The following is a 27,639-nucleotide window of genomic DNA, read 5'->3' as shown; positions in this document are numbered from 1 at the left end:
ATAAAATGGAAATGGAAATACTTTTGGTTATCATTTTCATTCAATATTTCATTTTGTTGATATTCAATAACCTACTGATGTTTCAGTTACATACTTCTATCAAGTTACACTAATCATGGAGTAAATTATTATTTACTTATTCAGATTAACAATGGAAATTACGAACGTGATATTTGTAGGTTGATTCCATTCAAATTGCAGGTATATTTGCCCCATCAGTATGCCGTCCATACACACAAGTGAACCTTATGCCTTGCCACGGGGGTGTGAAGAGAACTAAATTGAAAAGTTTTTTTTTACCGTGTTTACACAATGTGTTTGTAATATGGGAATGAAGAAAAGAAAAGTGTTGACTGACATGACAGACTTGCTATATAGCTGAGCTTATATTTCATATCAGTTCTTACTGTGAGTCGAGTCGGAGCAAGCCAAGTAAAGAAACAAGCTACAAGGATGAAACTTGATGATATTTTGGGAGTTATTGGAGAGTTTGGTCGCTATCAAATATGGGTTTATATCATGGTTTGTTTTGTATCATTACCCGTGGCATGGCATCAGATGGCTCAGGTATTCGTAGGAAGTAAAATGAATCACTGGTGTCAGGTAAGTATCAACACCATTCAATAAATAGGTAGACAGATAGATAGATAGATACATGTAGATAGATATATATATATACATAGATAGATAGATAAGATAGATAAATAGATAGATAGATAGATAGATGGATAGATAGATGGAAAGATAGACAGACAGATGGATAGATATATAGATATATAAGTAGATAGGTAAATAGAAACATAGGTAGATAAATAGATAGGTATACCGTATAGATAGATAGCTGTAAATACTGAACTAACAACAAATTAATGTTTGTAAATCGTTTTGGGCAAACAAGATTATAAAAATGCAATTACATTATATATTGATGAGTCATATGTAGAGGTTAACTTAAACAACCGAATTATTCCGAGACTGAAAATAGTAATTTAACATGGATACATCACATTAATGAAATTGAGAACAAAGTTGTCAAAAAATTGAATAATATATCGGCTAAGTTTTCACTTGCCTAAAACTGTATTGTGTACATTATATTGCTCTTAATCTTGCCATATTTTTATTATTGTAATTTGGGCTGGGCTAACGCATACCAAACCCATGTTACAAAATTAGGTTCCCTTCAAAATGAAACTGTACGTATTTTTTCTTCAGACGACAAGATGCCACTAGCAAATACTAAAATTTTGTTTCATTTCCTAAAATTGCTAAAATTAGACGACATCAACAAACTTTAACAATGTAATTTTCTCTACAGGTGTTTAAATTCTCAAATTTCCACCAAAATTTCGTGATTTGTTTACGCATGTTTCAACATACATCATTTTTGTACCCGCTCAAATAATCAAATATTTATTCCCGAACATAGAAAAAAATCTAGAATATGGAACGAAATTCCGGGTTACATAAAAAAAATCTCAACAATTAGCTTAAAGTATAAAATGTAAAAATGCTTTTGTCATCCTATATATGAATATCTTCCATCTTTCGTTTCCTTTTGACTTTATGAACCATTTACAACTATTGTTGCGGCATTTATATTTTGCCCCCCCCCCCACGGATACATTTGTTGAGCACTCTATTTTATTTCATAATTCATGCCCGCCTCCCCGATCACGTCTCCCTCTATCGTTCCCTTCCCTTCTTTTCTCTGCCCTTTTCTAGCCCTTCGTCTCTTCTTTGTATTGTCTAATGTCTACTGTACTTTTATATTTACGTCTATGGAAGAGCCGTGGTGTAGTGGTTCTGACTCTCGCCTTGTAAACAGAGGGTCGTGTGTTCGAATCCCACCGCGGTCTAGCGTCCTTTGGCAAGGCGTTAATCCACACTTTGCCACTCTCGACCCAGGTGCTAAATGGGTACCCGGTACACTGTTAGAAAAAATAGAAGAAGTTCCTGCAGCAGAGTCTCGAGAACACCTGTAATCTTACCGAATTGCGTAATCTTACAGGAAATTGTTATTTGATGTATGGAATCTTACAAATTTCCTTGAATAAAACACCCTTTTTTAAACAGACCTGTTCTGTTAAATTGCAGAAAAATTCTTGTTTTATGAATTTACAGAATGATTATTACGCAATTCGGTAAGATTACAGGTGTTCTCGAGACTCTGCTGCAGGAACTTCTTTTATTTTTTCTAACAGTGTAGGATGCGAAAGATATTGTATGTTTGATTCTGCCAGCGCCATAATGTGGCTGCGACGAATGCAAGGAATGCTCCCCAGGGAGTGAAAATTGCGCACTTTTCGTTTTTGATTGAAATGGATCCAATGACCGGGGTAATAATATGCTGTAACGCGCTTTGGGCCATTCTGGGAAAAGCACTTTATAAAAATTGGCTATTATCATTATTATAGGCGTATCCCACCACAAGCATATGCTTTTAGGGTATACGCCTTCTATAAACTAAACATGTACATATTTATTTTATTCATGGCAAACTGATTTTTTTAATGAACTTATGTTTATGAAAAATGTAGAAATTGGTATATTGGAATGACTTACATGGTAATAATTCTTCTCTTATACTGGTTTCGTTAATAGGTTGATAGTAATTTTCTTGTTTAATGCATTTATATTTTTTTGTTTGATGTTCAGTAGTCTGTTTTATAGGTTTTACTTATTGTGAACATGTTAAGTTTGGTCCTTGTACCTTTGTATCATGTACATCAATTTATGTTTAACCGGATAAATAAAATGAATAATAAAACAAATATTTGAAGGTCTAGCAATGAGAGAAAAACATGAACTAGCCTCATAAGCCTATGATCATCCCTATGAGAGAATTCTGCGTACGCAAACGCCCCTGGAAACGATAGATCAGCCCCCTCCCACAGGGGCGGTAAAGTGGGGGGGGGGGGGCACTTGCATCCCCCAAAATTCCCATAGGATCGAAATACTATTTTCCAAAAATGGGAAACTTCCATGTTTTCCCCCAATGAAATGTGGCGTTTTTCAAAATGAATATTTTTTTTAAGTTTACATCTTAGATTAAAAAATCCCAATTTCGTTTGGTTATTGTTATCAGTTATTGTTTTGTAAGATACTCACCGTTTCATAAAAAGGCTTAGAATCTCCAGTTTTCAGGCTGAAATATCTTTTTAGTTCGCGCAACGCACTAACATTTATATTTGATGTATCATATTCATGAGTCACTAAACGCAGTCCTTAACAGGTTCCTTTTCTGGTCAGTATATTTCAGCTCGCACTTTGCGCTCGTGTTAATTCTTCAGTTAGATGCACATCTTTTTAATGATTGCAAAAATTGCTCAGAATTGTTTATATTCATTTCTTATTGAAATGTCCAAAAGTTTGAGATTGCGATTCACGCTCTCAACACCTCCCAAGAATGTTATTTTAACATAATTGACAAAAATGGGTTTGACAACATCAGCTTTGAAATTCTTTCCAAACTGCTCGCTCGTTACACACTCTCGCCTAAATATATATCTTACCATAATCAGAAATCACTTTAAAAAGGCTTTTCTCTACTTTATTTTACTTTGCTGCGCCGCCCTTCTTTTTGCCTCCCCATCCTCATAACAAATCAAACGGTATCCCCCCATCCTCCACCACGCTTACCCTTCCGGTTTTCCCGGCTTCGCCACCGATTATTTCATTTTTCGGATTAACGAACCTTCGGAATAACGCCACGATGTTCGGATTAACGAGCATCGAGGTATGGGCAATATATGTGTTTCGGAATTAAATCTTCGGAATTACGAAATGTAGCCGTATACATAGCCCTAGGTGTGGGGGCCGGTGTCCCCCAATTTTTTTTAATTTTAAGCTCAATATATATTGCTTTCAACCCCCCCCCCTGCTCGGACCGGATTTACGCCAGTGCCTTCCGAGGTGGTTGAGTTCAAAAGCCGTTTACAATCTATATCATGTCTATACACAATCATGAGGATGTTTGCATGATCTCATCACCTTCCTATAAATTACATTCATGCCACATGAACAGTGATGAACATGTTGAAACATTTATCTTGGAATAAGAAAATAACTCTCACGTCCCAGTTACAAAGATTGGACTAATGAACTCATTCGTAAAAAGATAGGCCATAGTCTAATGCGTTGGATGCGCCGGGATGATTGAAGGGAAGGGGAATTCGGGAGGGGGGGGGGGGGGGGGGGGGGGGGAGAGGCAAGACGACCGAATAATGATGTCATATTTGTCAATAGAATATCGGGAATTTGAGGGGATAAGACCAAGATCTCTTCTTCCTTATTTCGCCACTCTTCTCACTCTTTGTTTTGATTTTATTTTCACTACTAATTTAAAGGGGACGTATACTTGCCCCATGTCATTTGCTCCAGCGACAATTGCTCCGACGGAAATTCTGCACGTTAAGTCAAGCTAACCTCCATAAACATGATAACTGAATACTACCCTAATCATTATCTTGACATTATTCTGAACCGAAAACTCTATTACAATCCTAACTCTAACCTATGCCCTCTGAAGACAGGATCAAATGTCGTGTCACCGCCTCCGCAGCCCGTGGTCTAATTACTAATGGCGACACGTAAACTGGGTCAAGACAAATATCCTCACTATACATGCTAGAATACGATTAACCCTGATCGACTTACAACAATTAGAACAAAATATCATCCACTTTCACAGGATCAGTCTAAAATGATTGTTATTAAGTTTCGATGGGTGTCACGAGATCTTTCTTAACAGTATTAATTTCACCAGATAGTAACCAAGATGGGATTAATCTTGGCTCCACATCGCTACAGGGTTGAGCTATGCGCAGAGCGCGAGATAGCGCCGATGAAAGGAAAATTTTTACAATTTTCACACGAAACTGGTAACCTGGTTGAACTTAATTTATATTCCAAACTTGACCGCAGAGGTGTAATCAGAATTGGTATAAGGTTGGCTATATAATTCAGAATATAGAAGAGTGTATAGTTCGTATTTCAATGCAAGGCGGTGGTGGTGGTGGAGGGGGGGGGGGGTTAAGCTGCAGATGGTTAAAGTGCCTGTACACAGTTAAAAGGCTGTATAGAATCTTATACAAAGCTGTTTATTATTATAAAGCGTACAGTAGTTGTACTAACAGTTGATTAAGATAACTTGTTTAAACCATCTAAACAAGTACGACTACTGTATAAGGTTCTTATAGTAAAGAAGCGTTGTATAAAAAATTTTCAAACAGCGGTGTTACTGCGTACGGGAAATTTGAGGATGTTTGCGTGTTCGCCTTTGTGTGTGAGTGATAAGGTGTGTGTGTTGTGGGGGGGGTGTGAGTCAGGATGCGTGAGGGTTGGGTGTGTGTGTGCGTGTGTGCTTGTGTGTGCTGAATGGTGTGGGTCGATATCTATATCTGTTACAGTTTTCATTATCATGATTGTGAGGTTATATGAACGGTTATAAGCCAGACGTGAGCAGGTTAAATTTCGGGTTGTTGAACCATCACATATTTGCACATTGAAATGATTGTCGGCATAGGCGGCGGAAGCGGGGGGGGGGGGACGGGGAGACGTGTCCCCCCCTAAATTTGGGGAGGGGGGGGGACGGTCCCCCCTAAATTTGTTGTTGTTGATGACCTTTTTTTTTTTTTTTTTTTTGCTTGTCAGTTTATTTGCCTACGTCCTCCCTAAAATTTGTTGGTTGAGAACCTTTTTTTTTAAAATTTTTTTTTGCATGTCAAAATTTTTGTTGTTGTCCCCTCCTAAAATTTTTGGCTTCCGCCGCCAATGATTGTCGGTTGTGTATTTGCTTGTGGTTACAACCGGGGACATGTAGGGACAGACAAAAGTGAACCTCGTATGAGTTGCGGATGTGCTACGCGAGAGGGTCCTCATATTTGGACGAGTGTGTGAGTGGGTGTATGTGTGCGTGAACATCAATTTGTGGGTGTGTGTTTATTAATATTTTTATTTTATTTTTATTCTATTCTATTCTTTTTATTTTTTTTTTTTTTTGGGGGGGGACCGGTCATTTTCAGGTAAATTAAAACAATTTGAAACAAAGCCTATCGAACAGATATTATTTCTCCTCTCCGACTGTTTATAGTTTCTTAGTAGCTAATTTTTGAAGGAGTCATTTTTTCTCATTCATAATTCTATTTCTCTAATTTTCAGCGTAATGCTTATTATTTTTTAATTCTTAATATGACTAGCCAGACTAGGGATAAGGTGACTTTGATATCATTCGAGCATCTGATAACGTGGAATGGGAGTTGGAAGCATCAAACAAATTTTATTATTTTCAAGCTTTCCAAACAACGTTCTTCTCTGTTGTAGGCTATAATCAACAAAAGAGAGATATGAATCAACATTCTTCTGCTACATGAGTATTCCGTTAAACAAGGCTTCCGCGCTTGAAATGAGAATAAAAAAACAAGAAGAGATTCACTCTCAAAATAAGACTTGTCGAATCTGTAAAGAATCAAAGATGATCTTCTTTTGTTGTTGTTTGAGCTTATACGGCGCGTAACATTCAGCAGTGAATATTTGCCTACATTCAGGTAGTCTCTTTATCAGCTAAAATATATTTTAAATTGTCTCTTTGACTTCTAGAATATCATATTCCTTTTGCATTTGTAATGTGGGTCTGAAATCTAATAAAATTATCAAATATTATATATGTTTCTTTTGTTTTCTCACACAATAGGTTCCTGCGTTTCTTAGTACGCTCTCTTTTCGGGGTTGATTCTTATTGTTCATTGTTTAAGTGCTAATGAGAATTGTTACATTGTTCCAAGGGGTTAAAAAGTGGAACGCAAATCAAACCTAGTGATATATAACTCCAAAGAATAAACCATACAAAGCAAATGACCCCTTTCTCCTTTTCTGTTAAACAGCCGGAAGTTTGAGTATGAGAATAGGGTTGGCAAGTTCATGGTGAGATATATTCATATAATTCTAGCGATTTTCTTTTTGACAAACCTTCATCTATCTCAGTATAGTAACACGAGAAGGAAAGCGTCGATTTGATTTGACTGCTGAAGCTAATCTAGAAGGCAGGACTTTTGAGGTTTATCAAACCGATCAAAGCCTTTGATATATTTCTAACACTTAAGTACTGGATTGTCACCAAGATGAAGTTTGATGATATCTTGGGTGAGATTGGAGAGTTTGGATTGTATCAGAAGCTGGTCTATTATGCTCTCTGCATAAACGGCGCCACAGTAGCCTGTCATATGCTAGCCCAAGTCTTTTTGGCTGGTCATATGTCGCATTCGTGCAAGGTATGTTTATCACCGCTCAGCTGTTTGTCGATGATACTGTAATACATGAATATTAAAATTATGTTAAAATTCTAAAGTGTGATATCAAGTAATGATAAATAAAAGTATTAAAAGTGTTCTAGTATTCATGGTATTTAAGTGTCTTGATATTAAAAGTGTGTTATGTTTAACGGATTAATGTTTTTACACATGTATATATATATCTTTGTTTGTACACTGTAAAAATATCTTTAAAAAACCCTAAAAATCAGCACTCTTAGTGCAGTCACTATACAAACACTGTACGTGTTAAATCAGCACTTCATTTTTTTGTTACAGTGTAATGAATAATATAAATCATATCTATGAATATTCATACAGAGGTGGTCTAAACTGTTAGATCACCTGATTACATTAATTCAGTTGTTTTCATTCAGTATGCCATTATTATACCCTTAAATTAGTTGGAATGTACGTAAGGCATCACTATCGACTATGCTTTCAAAACAAAATATACTATACGTTACGGCCTCGCGCTATTGTGTGTTAGGTCATCAAGTCTTGCACCTATCAGCTAGGAAAAACAAAATATATCAAATTTCTCCCTATAAAAATATATATATTCTGTTTTTGATGATTTGAAAAATGGCATATAATAGGGTAGGATAAAAAAGTATCATTTATGAGGGAATTTAAAAAAACGAAATTTGAGGATCTGTTTTTTTATTTGGTACTTTCCTCTGCCACTCGATAATTCTCAACATATTTACACTCATCAAAATTTCTTTAAATATATGTATAAGTCATAGGGATTTATTCATGTCATGAAAACACAATATAAATCTTTGATAATGATCATGGTTATTTAGGTCATATCGTGACCCCGAAAGGGGGGCAATGCCATGCAGCCCCTCACCACGATACCATTTTTCTATACATGGCAAGTATTTGGGTGAATCGTAGAATAAATAAATCTGCTAAGTTTTATGTATTTATCCCAAATTCTTTTTAGTTGTCGCCTTCTATATAATTGCCATTTCACATTTATCTGCATTTGGTACTTATTGGCCCACTGTAAAAAATATTGGAAATTGAAATTGAAATTGAAATGGTTTATTAAAAAAAACTTCATCGCAGCCAAAGGCTGAATTGCGAAATTCTGTACAAGGTAAAATACAAAATATATACAATAACAATTGCTATAACAAAATGACATATAAAAGTAATGAAATAAATAAATAAATGTTATAAATTAAAAAAGGAGAAGATTAGAATAATTTTATACATGGGATAAAATGGGGTAAAATTCTAACCAGCACGAGGGTTAATATGTGTCATACGAGACAGTTGACATTAACCATTTATAATGACATCATCATCATCATCAACATCATCATCCATCATCATCATCATCATTATCCATCATCATCATCATCATTAACATCATCATCACCATCATCATCATCATCATCATCATTATCATTATCATCATCATCATTATCATCATCATCATCATCATCATCATCATTAACATCATCATCATCATCATCATCATTATCATCATCATCATCATCATCGGCTTATGTTTTCTTTTCATCAATGGAATTAAGCGAGGTCAATTTCCAATTGTGGAGATATTATTTATATCATTATTATTTTAATATTATTGTTATTATTATTATTATAATTATTATTATTAACGACTCTTCCTCGGTATTGAAATGCAGCGTTGAAGATACCAGAGCAATGTGGAATATTTTGGTTGTAATATAGTAATGTTCATGAACAATAAGCGAGGGTTGTTCTGATAGGAACACCTCCGACTAAGAAAATAGATAAAAATAACGATAATACGATGATGATAATAATCAAATGATAGTAATATGGGTGGAAAATTGATAAATATGATTAGCATTAATGATATTTGATGATTAGCATTAATGATATTATTTTTTTTATCATTATCATCAAGAACAAAAATGTGAATAAAAAGTAATGAATTTAAAAGCATAGTACAAGTATAGTACTTAGACTAGAAGTAGTGGTCAAAGAAATATTTCTTACGTCATCAATATTATATGTATTACATCTTCATGTATATAATACCGATATTCTATCACCAGAACTTGAATTGAGTAACATCAATGTCACGTTTCACTGGTACAGTGAGTCAGTGGTTCATTCGAAGTATAATCGAAATACCATTCCCCCACAATGCAACACTCACACCTGTGAAATCGATACCAGATCGATCATCTATGTCCTTATTCTCAATGACATCCTCTCTGTCGGTTCGAATAGTTTTCCTTGGTGTGTGTCTGTATAAGCGTGCGTATCAAACCAAAATGCCTACTCTCTTCTGAAGTTTACTTCTTGTTCCGTTAACCGGACGTTTGATTTTGTTCATCATGATCGGGGACCTGCTGCAAATAAACTTGTATTTGAATTTTAAAAACTAGTTAATCACAAGTCCCCAATAAGTGATTCTGGTTGGATGAGAATCCATATTGAATTTTGAGAGTTGCGATCGATTGCACATCTCTCTGCAACGAGTCTTAGATTGATCATCAGCGACAAAGTACATGCCATTCACCTGCTGTTGGTGACAGGCACCACGGAAACGGGCTTCGTTTGTTCCAAAACCGTGTAAAAACCGTAACCCCCCCCACTAGAAAGCGAGGGAGACATGTGACCGGGCTTGACATGTGATTCTTTTGCATTTTCCAAAGTAATATGAAAGAATGACTTATTGCACACATTTAATTGGTTTTGAGCAATTTTTTAGATGAATATGTATGCGTCAAAAGCATTTATGTCTTTCTAAGATAGTATCGTAGGCATCTTTTTCTACATATTTTCTTCTATAATTACCATCATTTGAATTAATAGCTTTAAAAAAAGAGTGTTGCACTATGGGCGTTAACGCAGTTTCCCCATCGACACTCTAAAAACATATTGGATAAAAATGCTCCTGGAGGATAATTATATGTCCAACCAACATTGGACATTTTTATTTATCCAGTGTGATGAAAAGTTTGCCCATTCTAAATAAATTGCTGCTTATTTATTTAACCGTACTAGACAATATGCTTCCCGCATTGGGTAAAATACAGCCCCAAATTTGCCTACTTGTCGATTAATAATGAACCTAGCCATGGCGTATTTAACCTTGCTTGTTGGACGATGTTGTTTTAACCTTATACTTGAAAACAGGACGGGTGTAATGGTAAAACTATTAACCAACCATCTCTTATCAGATCAACGGGACTTAACTAGAACGGGGACGGTTTCATGAAATATACTGCCAGTTATAAGTCACGATAGGCCCATATAGGTCTCGACCAAGAAGACTTTCAGAAGGAAAGTCTTCTGCATTACAAAGGTTTTTATTGTTGTTTTTTCAAAGATAATCAATGCGTGCTGTAATATTGTTTACATAGGAAGGAAACGAAAATAATTATTTATGAAGACACTTTCATGAATCTATGACCGGAAAATCCCCAAATAATTTTTTTCAGGTTTGCCAATACAATCATGTTTAGCGAAATGAAATGTTGATTTTTTTTTATCCTGTTTAAAGAACACGTAAATGACTCAGTCCTCCGTTTTGTCATGTCTGCATTTTAGAAGTAAGACACTTTTCCGAAGACGACAGCGACGTCAACATCAAATCTTAACCCCAAAATGGCCGGGGGGTGAATCAACCCCCCCCCCTCAATATTTCTGCGATCATTCCGCCGCGCGAAGTTTTTTTTTGACCTCGCCACTCACAGAGTTTATACTTATAAGTCTCGCGCATTTTTTGAGACCAAATTTACGACACCCGGGTACGCGGTTAAAAAATACGCAACATTTCGTAAGTTCATGTCAGAAAAAAATGGTTCCAAAACGTGAATTTGTGTACAAAGTCAATGCAAATTGAGTTTTCTCATCTTATTCACAAAGCTATGATTATTTTTACTTTAAACAGCTGAAAGCAATTGATTGTAGCATAATCACGCTTCAAAAATTTTCTGCAATAAATCTGGTGTAAAAAAAAGAAAAACAAAAGGTTGAAAAACAAAGAAATACATAAGAAATTTATAAAAACAATAAAATACATAAGAAATTGATTTCCAAAACGAATATTTTTTCAATTGCCATTGTTAAGAATGCTACAAAGAATATTTTCACCAAAAATTAGCATTCTAGGAGCTTTATTTAGTGAATTAGAGCAACAAGTATGATTTATGCATATATTAGCATAATTATTTCATATAAGTTAAAATTTCATTCTTTTTGAAAATTTTACCATACATACAGATTACATCACACACTACCAGCGTGCAAATTTTTGCGGCGCTCGCATGATCGGCGGCCGAGCCCCCCCCCCCCCCGACCAGAGAACAGCAAAAAAAGCCCGGCCTAGTTAGGGTTTGTATATATATCATAACTTTTAGAGATGAAGAATATAATTCATGAAACTTTGACATTAGAGTGATCAAACGCCGTTTATCATTTTTTTTAGTTTCAAAACATATCAACATGAAAAATTTAACAAGGGAAATTTGGAAAATATAAATCCATTTTCTACAGAAAATCAGGTAATTTAGAATACATGAGTGAAGGGTCATTTCAGATTAATCAATAAAGATATAAATATCAGTTATTCGAAGCAGTAATCAAATTAGGTAAAACCTTGTCTTAGAAAGTTAACATGAAATGAATGACATGCATGGATATCAAATAAATTTCGTTTCTTTTCTTATCGAGCTACTGTTGTTTTTTTGTTCTCTAATCCTAAACAAAAAGAGGTGTATAAGGATTATCAAGTATTTATGTACAGTAAAATATCAGGTAATTGGATCAAGGTCAAAGACAAGATTTACGTCAAAAACTTAAATAAAAATCTGGTCCGGATTTCCTTAATTCATGGTCATTACTATTCATTCCCCTCATTCATTAAAGTTTGTTTATCTGACATATTAAAGTGATGCTCCGAGTTGAAAATATCTATGTCTAACTGAATAAGAAGAAATTCACAGAGAAAAGTGCCGAAAATGTCATCAAAGTCTGATAGCAAATAGCGAGGTTATTAAATTTTAAAGTTTAGCAATATATTGTGAAAACACATGCATGCACATCATCATGAATATTCATTCGGTTGATATCACATCCCCACTTTCCTTTTTCGTATGTTACTAGTATTACATGAAATCATAATTGTTTTATTTTTCCATATTTATGAATGATACATTTCCCTTGTAATTAAATAAGTTGTAGCAATGAATATCTAATGCACTTAATCACTTGTTATTCCAATATTACTGGTTCTTGAAGGAAAAAATGAATAAACCTAGTTTCATATGATAAAATATTAAAGAATAAGTGGGGATATGACATCATCAGTTTGCTCATTGAATATTTCTGAAGACATGCCTGGGACTGTTTCACCGGAATATACTGTGAAACTAAAGTGCTACTTTAGCACTTACAGTGCTTGTATAGTGACTGCACTACGAGTGCTGATTTTCTAGTTTGAATTTAAGCTAGAAAATCAGCACTCGTAGTATGCAGTCACTATACAAGCCCTGTAAGTGCTTAATTACCACATCATTTTTTCTATATGCTTTGCCATAACTTTGTTATTCCTTGTCCGATTTTGATCAAATTTTCATTTTTTTTGTTTGTTTTACTTTGCTTAATCTGTTCAAATCATATCATTTTCAACTTGGAGTTCCTTTTTAAAAAATGTTTGAGGTGTTTCAATAATTTCATGGTAAGGCCATTCTGCTATATGGACTTAGTACAGCAAAAAAAAAATAGAAAATCGAAATGGGAACCGATGCGGCCGATGAGAGGAACATTGGCCAGCATCAACAACCTTGCCCCTTCGTGGCCTTGGATTATTACATTGTGTATTCATAGGTAAATATACATGAAGAGACTGTATTCGATATTTCAATTTCATTAAGTCAACACTGCTGCTATAGTAAAATGTTAGGAAGATTACGGGGCGTTCCACTTGTTTATACTCATTTCTTCCTTTTCTTTCTCCGTTGTAAAATATTTGACTGGTGTAATTCTGTTTTACCTTTCCCCTATTTTCATTTTTTTTCTAAATTTCCTTTGTGCTCTCCATTTGCTTTTGTGTTTAAATAAAATATTTTTCATGTAGTAAAGATAACCCATCTTTATTTTCAAATTTGCAATATCTATTTGACAACCCGTCGACCAGGAGGGGCCAATAACTTTCAACCTTTGATACAAACATTCTTATTAATTATTTCTAAATCTTGTTTACTTAAAGGCTAACCACACCCCCTATTCACGCTTTATTTATATTCATGGTTATATTAGTTGACGTGCATTTTGTTATTAGGCATCTACGGTATCGTTTTATTTGTGTTTTATTTGTTACTCACAAATAGTAAAAATATCAAATGAAACATAGTCATACCTTTTTTCATACGTGCGGGCTCTGTTGTTAATGTTTCTAATGCATATCAATGTTCGTGTTATGTACGAAGTTCTGTTACGCATGCACCTACTATTATGCATCTTATAATTGATAAAACCATTATAATGAAGGGGAATATACACCCAAAACACATATCCAATAATCAAAATGATAAGCGTGTAATATGTGGAGCTATTCCCATTGATCTAATGCTTTTTTTTACTTGTGAAGAAGTCGCATTGCAGACTGTGGTGCACCGAATTCACTTTCTGAATGCAGTCTTACACAGTAAAAAATAGCATGTTGTTTAAGCCTCTCACACTAACAACAGGTTGTTTTATACAACCTGTTGTTAGAGTGAGAGGCTTAAACAACATGCTATTTTTTAAGCCTCCCACTCTAACAACAGGTTGTTTTAAACAACCTGGGGCCCGTTGCATAAAACTTTTTACCTGAGAAAACTCAGGTTGTTTTTACCAGAGTTTATGCCCTGTGTTAAAGTCAATGGCAGAAATCAAACTAACCTTAGTTTTCAGTTTTTACCAGAGTTTTCTCAGGTAAAAAGTTTTATGCAACAGGCCCCTGTTGTTAGAGTGAGAGGCTTAAACAACTTGCTATTTTTTTACTGTGTAAGACTTTAAACTGTTTTGTAATTATAATTGTAATTGTTTAAACGTAAAAAAAAACTTGTTTAAAAAGTTTAAACAGTTGTTTGAAAAGTTTCAACAGTACTTGTTAGAGTGACGAGCTTAAACACGTGTTTAAAATTCTAAAAAGTGTTTTACAATGTATAATATTCCTTTTCTTTTCGCAACAACGACCGTTCGCTGTTGCGTCGCAAAACTTTGAGCTCTGACTATGATATAACACTGAGTGTTATTTGGGGGGGGGGGGAATTGAACATTTCAACCTGATTTCATCGTTTGAATACAACACATTAATCCTTTTTCTATTTCTAAAAATCTATTTTGTTATCGATAGGTGACCCTTTAATACTTTCCTCACGTGAACTAAACCGATTCAAAGCAATTTCTCTAAATACCCGATCTCTCCAATCGTTCACCTGTCAACTTACATTTAGTTATAAATGAGGGCCCTATATACTAACAACCCTTGACAGACATTATTGAAATCCCAACAATCTGGGTAGCTTTTGTTTTTGCTTCCTCGCAAATTGATTTTAAAAATCGATTTTAAAACCAACCAAACCTGTGAAATAATAGACCAGTTCGTAGTTACTTCATGGGCAATTTTGGTCAAATGACCTTTCATTTCTTTCATCATGATAGGCAGATTTCAAAGCAAGATATTACGTAAGCTTGCCTTACATAGCAGGATGAAGAAATTGAATAGCCCAGGTGACTAGAATAGCACACCAATGAACACTTAATGAAGGTATTTGTTGCATTCCTACTTTGAATGCATATCTTAGCATGTTGCACAATGTACTTGACAAACTGTGAAATACCAGTCGTTCGTGGAAGCATTGTTGTTTTTTTGGGATGTAAATGAAAACGACAATTCAAAAGAATATATGAATAATCAAGACATCAAAGTTGGTGCTTATCTCATTAGATTTTAAAGCACCATGTCACTTTAGTGCAAATGACCTTCTTCTGATCATGCGTAGAATGTTTTGATCATGCGCAGAAAGGAACTACGAAATGGCTTATTGATCGAGAAAAAAAATGTTTTGTCGATATCAAAAATGACATCACAAAAGAAAATATAACAGATGTATATTTACACGTTAAGTACCCCTCGATTAGCCCTTGATTTGGGGTGCCCCCAAAAGTCTGACATTTCAGCTCAATTTACTGCTATCACCTCACCCTATTACAACAGTCGGACTGGATTCCCGTCTCTGGTACAAAGTGCAACGGACATGAAAACTTATTATTCTTACTGGCGTTTCATGTATGCTTCAACCATATTTACATGACAGCTATATAAACCCAAATTAGATATTTTATCTATGATTTAATGTGTATTGGGAGGCTGTGTAAATTTATTATCAAAATTTAACCGACAATATACGCGAGTAGTAAACAGTGCAGAATTTATACATAAACAATCTTCATCACTTGAATCTTCGAAGTACAATGATAATTTATTTTACGTTGTTGATAAAAGTGAAATATATAGAGGAGTGGAAGGGAGAATGCGAACGAGATAGGAGAGAGAGAGAGAGATGTTGGGGTCAAAGAAGTGTCACATTCGGGTACCTGTTTTATTGATTGAATTCAACGCAATTTCTATCAGTAGATCAATAAATAAATGAACATTACTCTACAAAAGAAGTGCTAATTTACTAGACAAATCAGCACTCCGAAGTGCAGTCACTATACACGCTCTTTAAGAGCTACATTAGCACTTCATTTTTTAGAGTGTATATATCAGAAAAGTGTTGTTAACCAAAATTGTCAATGAATTAACTTCAAGGAAGAAAACTAAAAAGCACAAGACAAAGCAGAACAATAGATAAATGAACATTAACGTATATATCAGAAAAGTGTTGTTAACCAAAATTGTCAATGAATTAACTTACAAGGAAGAAAACTAAAAAGCACAAGACAAAGCAGAACAATAGATAAATGAACATTAACGTATATATCAGAAAAGTGTTGTTAACCAAAATTGTCAATGAATTAACTTACAAAGAAGAAAAATAAAAGCACACGACAAACTGAATAATTGCACGAGAATCACTACGAGGTGATCAGAAATCAGATCTAATTTTGTTTTATTTTTATTTATAAGGCTTTCTTGGGGAAGTTGTCATGTGGTACCAGTATCATCTTCTGGGGCCCCGAAACATAAAGGTTATCGATAAACCGCTAAATGAACAGACCAATCAGGATCACCCTTGCATGCGCATAATTTCGCTAAGTAGACTAGGAGCCAATGAGAATTGTTATAATTAATCGGTAACCTCTGTGTTCCGGAGGATAGAGTAGGATGGTCGACTATTGATGACTTGGTGATCTTTCCATTCCAATCCAATTCATTGAGCATTTTTTTATCGCCTTGTTGCAGGAACATGGTGCTTCACAATTTACTCACTATGCATATATGTTGTCCACGTCTTACTCAGCACTGATAAAATTCCAAAAGAGACAAGTTGATCAATAAAATGAAAAAATCAAAGTTCGTTAACAAAGTAATTGTACCTTTAATTAAGAGCTACATGGATAAAAAAAATCAAATATCTCTAAGTTCATCAACATATCTTTGTCAAGTGTTATTTTGTTCCGACATTTGAAAAGGTTTAAGGTTGTCCCAATCTACGTAGACAAAGGTGACAAAGAGAGTAAGAGCTCTCTTTCAATTTTTGACACACCCTCGGTTTCTAAAATGTTGGAATAAGGCGCGCATCCAGGAGGGGGCCGAGCCGGCCCCGGTCCCCCCCCCCTATTTTTTGACAACCTGCAGAAAAAAGTGTACTCTTTATCTTAATAGTAGCTAAGAAAAACAAAAAGAAAAGTAAGAAAGAGGTATTATACCCATGATGTGCAATTTACAGCCTCGTTAACGGCCGGCCCGACCCCGAAAGGAAACAAGAAAAAGATGAGGGAAAGAATTGAAAAATAGACTTTATATAAAAAATTTCGCTCGTGCTTCGCGCTCGCATTGCCTGTGTAATGAATCCCATTTAAGAGGATTAAATGATACTTCATATATCCAGTTCTGAAATCAATTTGCACACAATATTTTAGCTCGCACATCAAGCTTTCATTATTTTGTTTGATTTCCACAAATTGTTATGTTTGATTTTGTTTGATTTACCCAAATTGTTATGTTTGATTTGTGAGATACCTATCCTGTTTGGAAATTCTTGCCAAAATTTATCAAAATGCTTCTTTATTATGTCAGTATAAAAAAAATTAAGCTCGTGCTTCGCGCGCTCGCATTAAATTCTTTGAGACACACAGCTTGTTGTTTATTTAAATAAAAACGCGCTTAGACTGTCCAGTTTCAGGTCGGAATATCAAATAATTTTAGCTCGCGCTTCGCACTATCATTATTCAATTGGTGATACTTGTATCCTCTTCATTAATCACAAAAAAGTCCTAATTGAGTCCCTTTTCACGTTACTATAATAAAATTTCGGCTCGCGCTTCGCGCTCGCATTGTTTAGTTGGATACTTATCTTTGTTCATGATTATAAAAACTGCTCAGTATCTTCAGTTCTATAAGGACATAAAATATCAAAGAATTTTAGCTCGCCCTTCGCGTTCGCATTATATATTAAGACCACATGAGATACCTTATCTTGTTTATAACAATAAAAACTAACATATACTTAAGACTTCAGTCTTTAGTTAGGATTACCCCCTGAACCCCCCCCCCCAAAAAAAAAAAAAAAATCAGATTATGGCGGGCCAATCGAGAAAAATGTTGATGAAAATATTTTTCGGCCCCCCCCCTATTGGCGAAAGCTGGATCCGCCCCTGGGAATATATATTTTTTTACATCCTCCCGATTTTTTCATGGTTCTCCCGATGCCTGAAACACCCCAATCTCATAAAGGTAAGTTTGGAGTTTCTGGTAAATCATGGTTATCCATCCAAAGCTACATATCAGAAGGACTTTTGTAGGACACCTATTAATTGAGAACTTTCCTGCAAGTCAATTATTTATCTTGGCGTGCCCCAAGGATCACGTCTAGGTACTACTCTACTTTATGTCAATGGCCTAGTGAACTGTATAAAGATCCGTCACATTCATTTGCCTGCTGATGGCACTGTTCTTATTTGTTCACATCCTTTAAATATGCCTATAATTCAATACACATAAACTATGTAAAATTGGATGTGTCACAACAAGTTCAGTGTCAAAGATAATCGTGCACATTTTAAAAATACCTCAATAGAACAAATTCACAGTTATTTCTGACTAGAATATATGTCAGAAATGTGACAAGACATATCAGTTGCACCCAGCTGACTACTGGTCTAGACAATTTGACTGATTTGTGTTAAGAGTGTATGTGACACTTCGCCTTTTCCTTTTTATTAATTGGATTACCCCAGGTTGCTGGATGGGAGAACGAGGATTGCAGTAGATGGGGCTACACGGCGGAACAATGCATGGAAGCAAAACGTAACGCTAGCAGTTTACGTCTAAATTACACTGAAGAAGATGGTAATATCTACCAATGTTCTAAATATGCTATCGCTGATAAACTGGACTTCCATCCAGGACTAGATCCTGAGAATTATAACGACACCGATCTGATTGGCTGTAACGATGGTTGGGTATATGATACCTCTCAGTACAAATCGTCCATCATTTCTGAGGTAATGTAGATACTCAGTTACACACCCATCCATTCGCACTTACCCACATCCACACGCACACCCAAATAATTCCCGTTATTTCATGCTAGGCGGACACCCGGTATATAGGCGAGCCGATATTTGGTGAACACTTTAACGGTACCCTTTGTTGAGACGTTCCTCCCAAACTTTAAATTTGTTTTAAGTTGCTGGTAAAAGATTACTAAGAAATAGACGAGATGGCTACTTATCTATACAAAACCAAGTTATGACGAAATATCTGCCCGTGCAACGCACCGCCCGTGCATGGCACAGCCAATCTAAACATCTACGAAAAAATAGTTAATCACATTTCATGAGGTTGATAATAAAGCATATTGCGTAACTAAAATCTGATAAAAAATATTCAAGATTTTTTTACGTATAAAAGGAAAAAGTTTGATGTCCCTCACTTTTTTTCTCTCTCCGACATTCACTCCTAACAGTGGGTTGCACTGATGAATGATATAATAGGAGACATTAATATTGACGGAATTATAGAAAAAAAACCCAAGAAACTCATCGTAGATGATAACGTTTCACAACTAAAATTGGTCTCTAAGCTGACCTAAAAAAACTCATATACTCATTTTAAACGCAAAGTTAATATCTATATCTTAAACCATAGACCTACAATTTTTTAACATACCTGATTAATATTTACACGGCTCCATAATGCATGTAATGTTCTTGTAAATCATCGACGATCAAATTTACAGTATTCACGAGGCATTCATCGGGAAACTACAAAGCTAAAAAAAAATGCTTCTAAAATAGCTTTACATTTATGTATCCCCAATCTGCATATTCAAATATGATTATTGCTTTATTGCGATTGAATCATTGTATTTACTGGTCTTTTTTTTCTCAATGCATTGATTGTTTTTTTCGAATGTTACACTGCGATATAATTTGTGACATAGAGAAGTAAACTTAAGAGAAAATGAATAACAAGGATAACGCTATCTTATGAAACATAATCAGACACAACATTTGAATGCTCGGGGATCATAATTTCAAACTTGTTACTGTTGAAACAGCAAAGACACCCTCAACAATACCGCAGTTATGAAAGAACTGCTCTAAACGTGCTTCGTTAATGCAATTCTTACTATTACCGGTAAAGTTTTAATGAAATCGTATTTTTCTTTTCTTTTTGTTTAGTTTGACTTGGTGTGCAATTATGGAGATCGTGATAGCTTGGCACAATCACTTTTCTTTGCTGGAGTTCTCATTGGTTCTGTGCTCTACGGCGGACTTTCAGATATGTAAGTACCCTCCTTTATATTTACCTTCTCTTTCTTTTTCTCCTCCTCCTCCTCTTTCTCCTCCTTCTTCTTGTTTCATTTCTTCTTTTTTTCCTCTTCTTCTTCTTATACTCCTTCTCTTCTTCCTCCTCTTTTTAATTGTTGTTTTCATTGCAATCTTTATAATTGTATTACTATTTTTTATCACTATTGTTATTATTTTCATGATTATGATTATTATCATTATTATTTCCATTATCATTATCAATACTATTGTCATTATTATTATTATTATTATTATCATTATTATTATTATTGTTAGTAGTAATAGAAGTGGTAGTAGTAGTAGCAGTAATAGTAGTAGTAGTAGTAGTAGTAGTAGCAGTAATAGTAGTAGTAGTAGTAGTAGTAGTAGTAGTAGTAGTAGTAGTAGTAGTAGTAGTAGTAGTAGTAGCAGCAGTAATAGTAGTAGTAGTAGTAGTAGTAGTAGTAGTAGTAGTAGTAGTAGTAGTAGAAGTAGTAGTAGTAGTAGTAGTAGCAGTAATAGTAGTAGTAGTAGTAGTAGTAGTATTAGTAGTAGTAGTAGTAGTGGAACTATTAATAAAATCAGCATTCATTTTCTAGCGGATTGTTTTATAAACTTTGAAAAAATAAAGTCTCCGAAAGTTCTTTGTAAATTCATTGGTAAATTAACTGATTCTGTGTGAACGAATGTGGTAAAAATTAATGAATATTGTATATATTTTTATTTTGATTGATTCACAGATTTGGACGTCGTAAGGTTCTATTCGTTGCATTGGTGGTGCAGTTCGGATGTGGGTTGGCTGTAGCCTTTTCACCCAATTATTGGTTTTATACCATAGTCCGGATAGTCTTGGCTTCAGCAAACATGGGTGTTTTTCTACTTGCATTTGTCATCGGTATCTACAGACTCTCATATATTCATATAAATATCTATATGATATATATTATTTTGTTGCAATATGCATGTCATGCCATTGTTAAAACACAATTTTTCATATAAAGTCGAATTGGTGAGAAAACGTTTCTCGCTACCTCGGCAAATCGATTGCACTTTAAAGCTTTGGTATGACTAGTGAGGTTTGACTTAGTCCTCCGCATCAATGCTCATGCCTCCAAGCTAGATATGAGACGAATTTACTCCATGCTTAATACCAGATCTCCAGTTCTGCTAGTTGATTTTTCTCTATTTATTCAAATCAACGTTTTTATGGGGTGGACTTTACCTTCAAGTGTAGTTTGTTTAACATGTTAAGAATACTGGGTATATGTATGTACTATTGATGAAAAAAATAAACATGCACTGTAAAAAATGAAGTGCCAATTTAGCACTTCCAGTGCTTATATAGTGATTGCACTACCAGTGCTGATTTCTAAAATCAGCACTCGTAGTGCAGTCATTATCACTTCATTTTTTTACAGTGTGATAAGTATTCACAAAGATTGTTATGGTCAAAGTTTTAGTGTATATTATAGTTTTAGACACGTTAAAAAGAAGATGGAGTATTCAATAAACGAACAGTGACTTTGACATCACATACAGTATAGGCAATACAGATAATGTTCTAAATAAAAGTGTTCATGCTTAATATTAATCTAACGTGTTTAAGTATGTAAAAAAAAATGTTCAAAACAGTCTGGCCAAATTGGCCAGAAACACACTAATTTAAGAAATAATTATTCTGCGCAGGCGTATATATTTTTTCCCTCTTAAAGACAAATCTAAGAAACCTGGCAGCCAAATTAATGATTGATAGCTGACGAGGTGAATACGATAGAAACGATACAAATATTGTTAATATACTTCGAAAGAAAAAAATATCAACACAATGTTTTTTTTTTTTATTTTACTTCAATCTAGGTACGGAGTTTGTTGGTCCAAGTAAGCGAGTGATAGCAGGTATTGTGATAATGTTGTTCTTCTCCGTTGGTTACATGCTCCTAGCTGTTTTTGCTTATTTTATTCGTGATTGGTGGATCTTACAACTCGTCATCACTGCCCCTATTCTTCTCATGTTTGCTCTCTTCCCGTAAGTGATAGTTTTATTCAGTAACTCTATTTATTAGCCCGAAACATATTGATGATCTAGATACGCCCTTTTGACATGTTTAAGGAAAGTGCAATAATGTCCCACCCTGAATAACCAAATGTACTTTTAGTTGAGTGAGAGAACGAAGCGACCAGGCGGCGTCGTTATTAAACTGGCTCGTGAAACGTTTGAAGTGTGGTATTGCTACCTGTTATGTTGAACCACTTTATTACAGTATATACAAATATTTTAAAAGCATCCTACACTTAGCATGCTTATCCTTAAGATATAGCGATTTTCATTTTCTCTTCTTTTTATGACACATTCATCATGTTATTTTTTCTCGTCTCTCAATACAATATTAGCTATAACATGTAAATTAAGGATAGGAATGATGAAGGTGACGAGAATTATCATGATTATATTCATGACAATAATAATGTTATTATTGTTATTATTATCATTATTATCAAAGTTAATGAACCCCACCAAAACATGAGTGAGTGTTGAATTTAGACAACAACACCACACTAATCGGTGAGCCCAGAGAAAACAAGCATTATTTAATGTATATAATATTTCATGACCTTACTTCACAACTAAATATCTGAAACATTGCAGAACTTTTCCACTTGAAATGTGTTTATTTTCTAGTAGGGTTCACTACTATGTTCATAATATCTATTGGATAGGAAACAAAGTGTTTGTAACAGTTAGCAAACAAATAATAAGGATGATGAAAATAATGATGGATTTAATAATATAAGAGTACTTTCATCTTTATTAATCTTGTATCATCATCATTCGATCATCTTCATCTTACAATGACCACTTACATGACGGTAATTTTTAACCCAGGTTTATTCCCGAGTCTGTTCGATGGTTGATTAGTAAGGGACGTACTGAGGAAGCTACTAGGATCATCAAGAAAGCAGCAGATGTGAACAAAGCCAAGTTACCTGAACCAATATTCACACAAGAAGACGTCAAGGAACAGGTAAGGGGTATTTAAAGGTGATATTGAATGAATTAGATTTGGAACGCATGCGCATAGCTGTGAGAAGTAGGGGTCTACCTGTTTCGCGCAAGCGCAAACCAATATTTTCTTTTCCCTAATTGCTTCTACATCTGCTTCTTCCATTGATATTACTGACACCATACTTTACTACTTCTTCTGTACAGAGGCGTAATGCGCCAAAAAGGGTGTTGAGGGCACGACATGGAAAATGTGACACTTTTCTAAGGTCCCGAGAGAGCGAAGCGAGAGAGCAGAAATTTTGAACTTTTTTATACTGAAAAAATATGTATTTGTGATAGATATGAACACATTTAGACAATAATTTCAAATCTGAACAATTTTCCTTTCGTTTCATTATCCTTTGTTCTTTGGTCTTGAAACTTGATGGAGACGCAGGGAGGGGGTACGTGGCCCTATAAAGCCCCCAATATGTACGCCATTGCTTCTGTACGTACTAATATGTAGTTAACTATATATAAGGGCCCCCTTTCACAATACCTGCTTTTATTGGGTCCCAAACCTATCATGTCTTATTATTTTATTGTCAAACTGTGTAAATATGTCTCTTGATTGATTGGTTTGAATAAACTTGAACTTGACGCAACTTCTAATAGACCTGATAATAGCAGTATCTTGACGATGGTGCTTAGCATTATAACTGATATCAACAACAACGGTTTTTTTTTTTTTTTAATAACGCTGTTTTGCAGGGTTTTTATTCTCTCACTCCCTTTCTCTCGCTCTGAAATACTAATATCATTAAAAAGGCCCATTGTATTGAATTTTATTGCCCTGCATTTTCACCTTGAAAGAAAAGTGTCCATTGCGAATTATGTCCCTTTTTTAATGTACAGACTTGCCAATGAAATGATGAATGACAAAAATGCACTACATATATTTTTAACCATTTATTTTATTTCGGAATTGTAAACCAATGAATACCAGGATTAATATTTATCATTGTGCAGGAGACAGCAGCAAGTGGTCCCCAGGCTACAGCACTCGATCTCTTCCGCACTCCAAACTTGAGGATTCGAACACTTAATCTCATGTTCAATTGGTATGATATCAATTTCTAGTGTGACCATAATCTTAATGAATGTTATTAAGGAATACGATCACAGTATATGCGAGGTGGATATAGAGAGCGAATATCCAATTTAGTGAAATTCTTAACAACTTTTCTTAATTGTAGCTTCTTTCCCAAACTTGAATTCGGGTTTGTTTCTATACACCTTTTCTTTGTAAGGGAACAACAAATTATCAGTGGCGAGTCTATTTTGTGTGTGTGTGTGGGGGGGGGGGGTTAAGAGTGTTTGGACTGCCAAGTTGATAAAAATAATGACTTTCATTTTGGAGCCAACATTTTTTTGTGCTCTTCCAATTTCCCGGACCAACAATGATTTTCATCTTATAGTGAAACCTTTTTGGGGGGCTTGTTTAATTTCTCGGTCAACTACCCTCTCCCCCCTGGAAAAAGCTAAATCTGCCCCCGATTATTCATCCAACATGTCCGATGTTGAGCTGTCCAGTATCATATGTTCCGAGGGGCATGTAAGGTAGTGATGGGTATGGTGTCGATGGTCGTTGTTATGGTGATGATGATGATGATGTTGGTGATAGAGGAAGTAGTGGTAATTTAACACTAGTTATTTTTTTTACAATCTATTTTTACAATCTATTTTTTTTCAGGTTCGTTAACACTATGGTTTATTACGGACTATCACTGAGCACCTCTGACCTTGGTGTTAATGTCTACATTGCTTTCTTCATATCTGGCGCTGTCGAGTTTCCTGCCTATCTTAGTTGTATATTTGCTATTGAATATATTGGACGAAAGTGGAGCATGTTTGGTTACATGGTCGGAGGTGGTATCGCGTGTCTCTTAACCATTTTCACACGTGAGTCTCCGAATTCATTGTTCGTAATTAAAAAAGAAAAATCCTAAGCAGCACCATCATTATCATCGTACAATATCATCATAAATGATAATAAAAAACAGTATCCAAAATAATCTTTAAAATTCTTTGCAATATGAATACAATCTGAACTTCCTTACATCATATTGACTGAATGATTTAGGAAACGGACTCATGCGTTTCCTAATGCATACCTTTCTAATGAACGGATGATCGACCGATCTTCCGATTTTTAATTTGATTTGCAAGGTAGAAATTTGAATATACCTACAAAATACCATTTTATAATATTTTGATCTTGTATAATTCTGTTTTCCCCATTTCTTACCAGCATAATTATTAGCCAAACATATGTTTTATTCGTTATACATGTTATACAAGGAACGCATCGTTGGCATCGTTCTTTATATTCAATGATATCAGAGTTATGATTATAAATCAATGTATGAAAAGCCTCTTTGATATAAAATGAATGTTTCCATTCGTTTTAGCTATTGGACCATGGCGTACAACAGTAGCGATGATTGGAAAGTTTGGTATCTCAGCATCGTTTGCTATAGTCTATGTCTTCTCAGCCGAGATCTTCCCCACGCCTGTCAGGTAACTAACAAGCCATTCGAAAATCCCATCATACCCAGTGTGTTAGTTCCCTAGAAATTTAGAAATTTGTAATTTCATTACACTTGTTATCATTATGTATACAAGAGTCAATTTTCATATCTAATGGCTCTTTGATCTTCATACAATTATTGACTGTGTTCGTACTCAAAATGTTTTTTTCAAAGGTTATAAGCTTCATTATAGGTTCGATGATACTTAGTTTCTGTGTTGTAGGTTTTGGTATTATTAAATGAAAAACAAATGACAAAAGCATACTTGAAAAAGAGAAATATGTTTTGACATCATTTTGATAAAATTAATCATTGTATAATAAAAAAAAGATTCAGTAATTGAATACATATACATGTATACATTTTCGAAACAGGTTAAAAGTAATTTCTCTTTTCTGATTGTTTTAACAGGAGTGTAGGTATTGGAATATGTTCGATGAGCGCTCGTATTGCTGGGATCTTAGCCCCTATCATACTTCTGTTAGATAAAACATGGAAACCCCTTCCTGTTTTGGTCTTTGGAGTATTGTCGATAGCTGCCGGTGTCCTTGTCCTCCTCCTACCCGAGACTCGTGGGGAGCAGCTACCAGAGACGCTGGAAGAAGGAGAACTGTTTGGAACGTAAGATGTTGCATGAACCTGCATGTTGTTACAAAGGGCGAAAATCTTTCCCCAAAGGTAGGGGGGGGCAAGGGCTGGAAAATTTGACAAGTAAAAAAGAAAAAAGAAAAAAAAAGGTTATCACCCAAAAGGTAACGTCATCTCTTTCCAAATACATGTTCTATTTCTATTTTGAATGATGTATTTCTTTCCACCAAAAATAGTAGGGGGGCATTTGATATTGTGTCCCCCTACTATTTTTGGTAGGGGGGGGGGGACACGTCCCCCTGTCCCCTCTGGGATTTCCGCTCTTGGTTATGACTGGGATATATTTGATTTATTTCCTGTTGTTAATGCAAGTTTGAATTAAATAAGAATCGAAGAGAAATAGTTCAAACAATAATAGTAAACTAATATTAAAAATGAACGTCATTGATTTCCCAAAGAATAGTTGACATAGAAGATTTAGAACAGCTGGTAGTTACATAAAATGGCAATTAGACAAAGTGGTTAACAAATAGCGTAGTAGACTAGACGGCAATTTTAAAAGTCCAACTGACTGTAGAGCTTGGTGCTATACTCATGTAAAAAAATAACATTAATACCACCACCAAAAAGGCCAACACTGAACTTGAAATCACCAAAGTTTCCTTCCCTCATGTTTTCTCTTTTTGTCGTTTATACAGCAAAGAGAAGGAGTACGAGATTACGACAGAGCCCAAGTTTCAATACAAGAAAGATGCAGAGAGTGGCGTCATCAACAATGCATTCGATCGGGAAACTGAAAACGGAAAAGTTTAATCGTGAAGGGTTTTATTGGCGTGATCGTCGAAGAAGGTTGTTTCACCCTTTAATGAAAAAAAAATCTTCTAGATTCTCAGTAAAAAGTAATTTTTGAAAAATATAAATATTTTTCATGTGTAAATAAGTTTCTATGCAAATTTATTCTATCATTACGTCACCTGAACGGGGTTTGGGTTAGGTTGGTCTGCTAACTATAGTAATTTGTTAAAAACCTGGCTGCTCATCCAGATGCGTCAAATTCATTTATTTTTCTCTCGTAATTGAAGTTTGTGGCAATTGATTTGTATTATATTGTATATTGGATATCGTATCTGCCAAATAAAGTGATAAAATGATAATGATAAAATGTATTATGATAATTGATATTATCAATAATCAAATC

The 27,639-nt window shown here is 34.8% G+C and overlaps 1 protein-coding gene across 2 annotated transcripts; it reads left to right on the top strand.

Moving 5' to 3' along the window:
* The first annotated feature begins 307 nt into the window (after positions 1 to 307).
* LOC121414289 (organic cation transporter protein-like) lies at positions 308 to 27,639 on the top strand. 2 transcript variants are annotated; one of them, XM_041607417.1, is made up of 11 exons: positions 308 to 603; positions 18,723 to 18,989; positions 20,172 to 20,275; positions 21,020 to 21,174; positions 22,137 to 22,305; positions 23,164 to 23,302; positions 24,292 to 24,383; positions 25,016 to 25,224; positions 25,734 to 25,842; positions 26,265 to 26,474; positions 27,140 to 27,639. In XM_041607417.1, exons 1-11 carry the CDS (start codon positions 454 to 456, stop codon positions 27,252 to 27,254), a joined length of 1,719 nt encoding a protein of 572 aa, XP_041463351.1. In that variant the 5' UTR covers positions 308 to 453; the 3' UTR covers positions 27,255 to 27,639. The 2 variants fall into 2 exon arrangements, with proteins under 2 accessions (XP_041463351.1, XP_041463350.1); XM_041607416.1 differs by lacking the exon at positions 308 to 603 and adding an exon at positions 6,878 to 7,271.

The sequence above is a fragment of the Lytechinus variegatus genome, chromosome 4 (assembly GCF_018143015.1).
Source record: "Lytechinus variegatus isolate NC3 chromosome 4, Lvar_3.0, whole genome shotgun sequence".
Lineage (NCBI taxonomy): Eukaryota > Metazoa > Echinodermata > Echinoidea > Temnopleuroida > Toxopneustidae > Lytechinus > Lytechinus variegatus.
The sequence above is the reverse complement of the archived record's forward strand: the minus strand, read 5'-3'. Positions and strand labels throughout refer to the sequence as shown.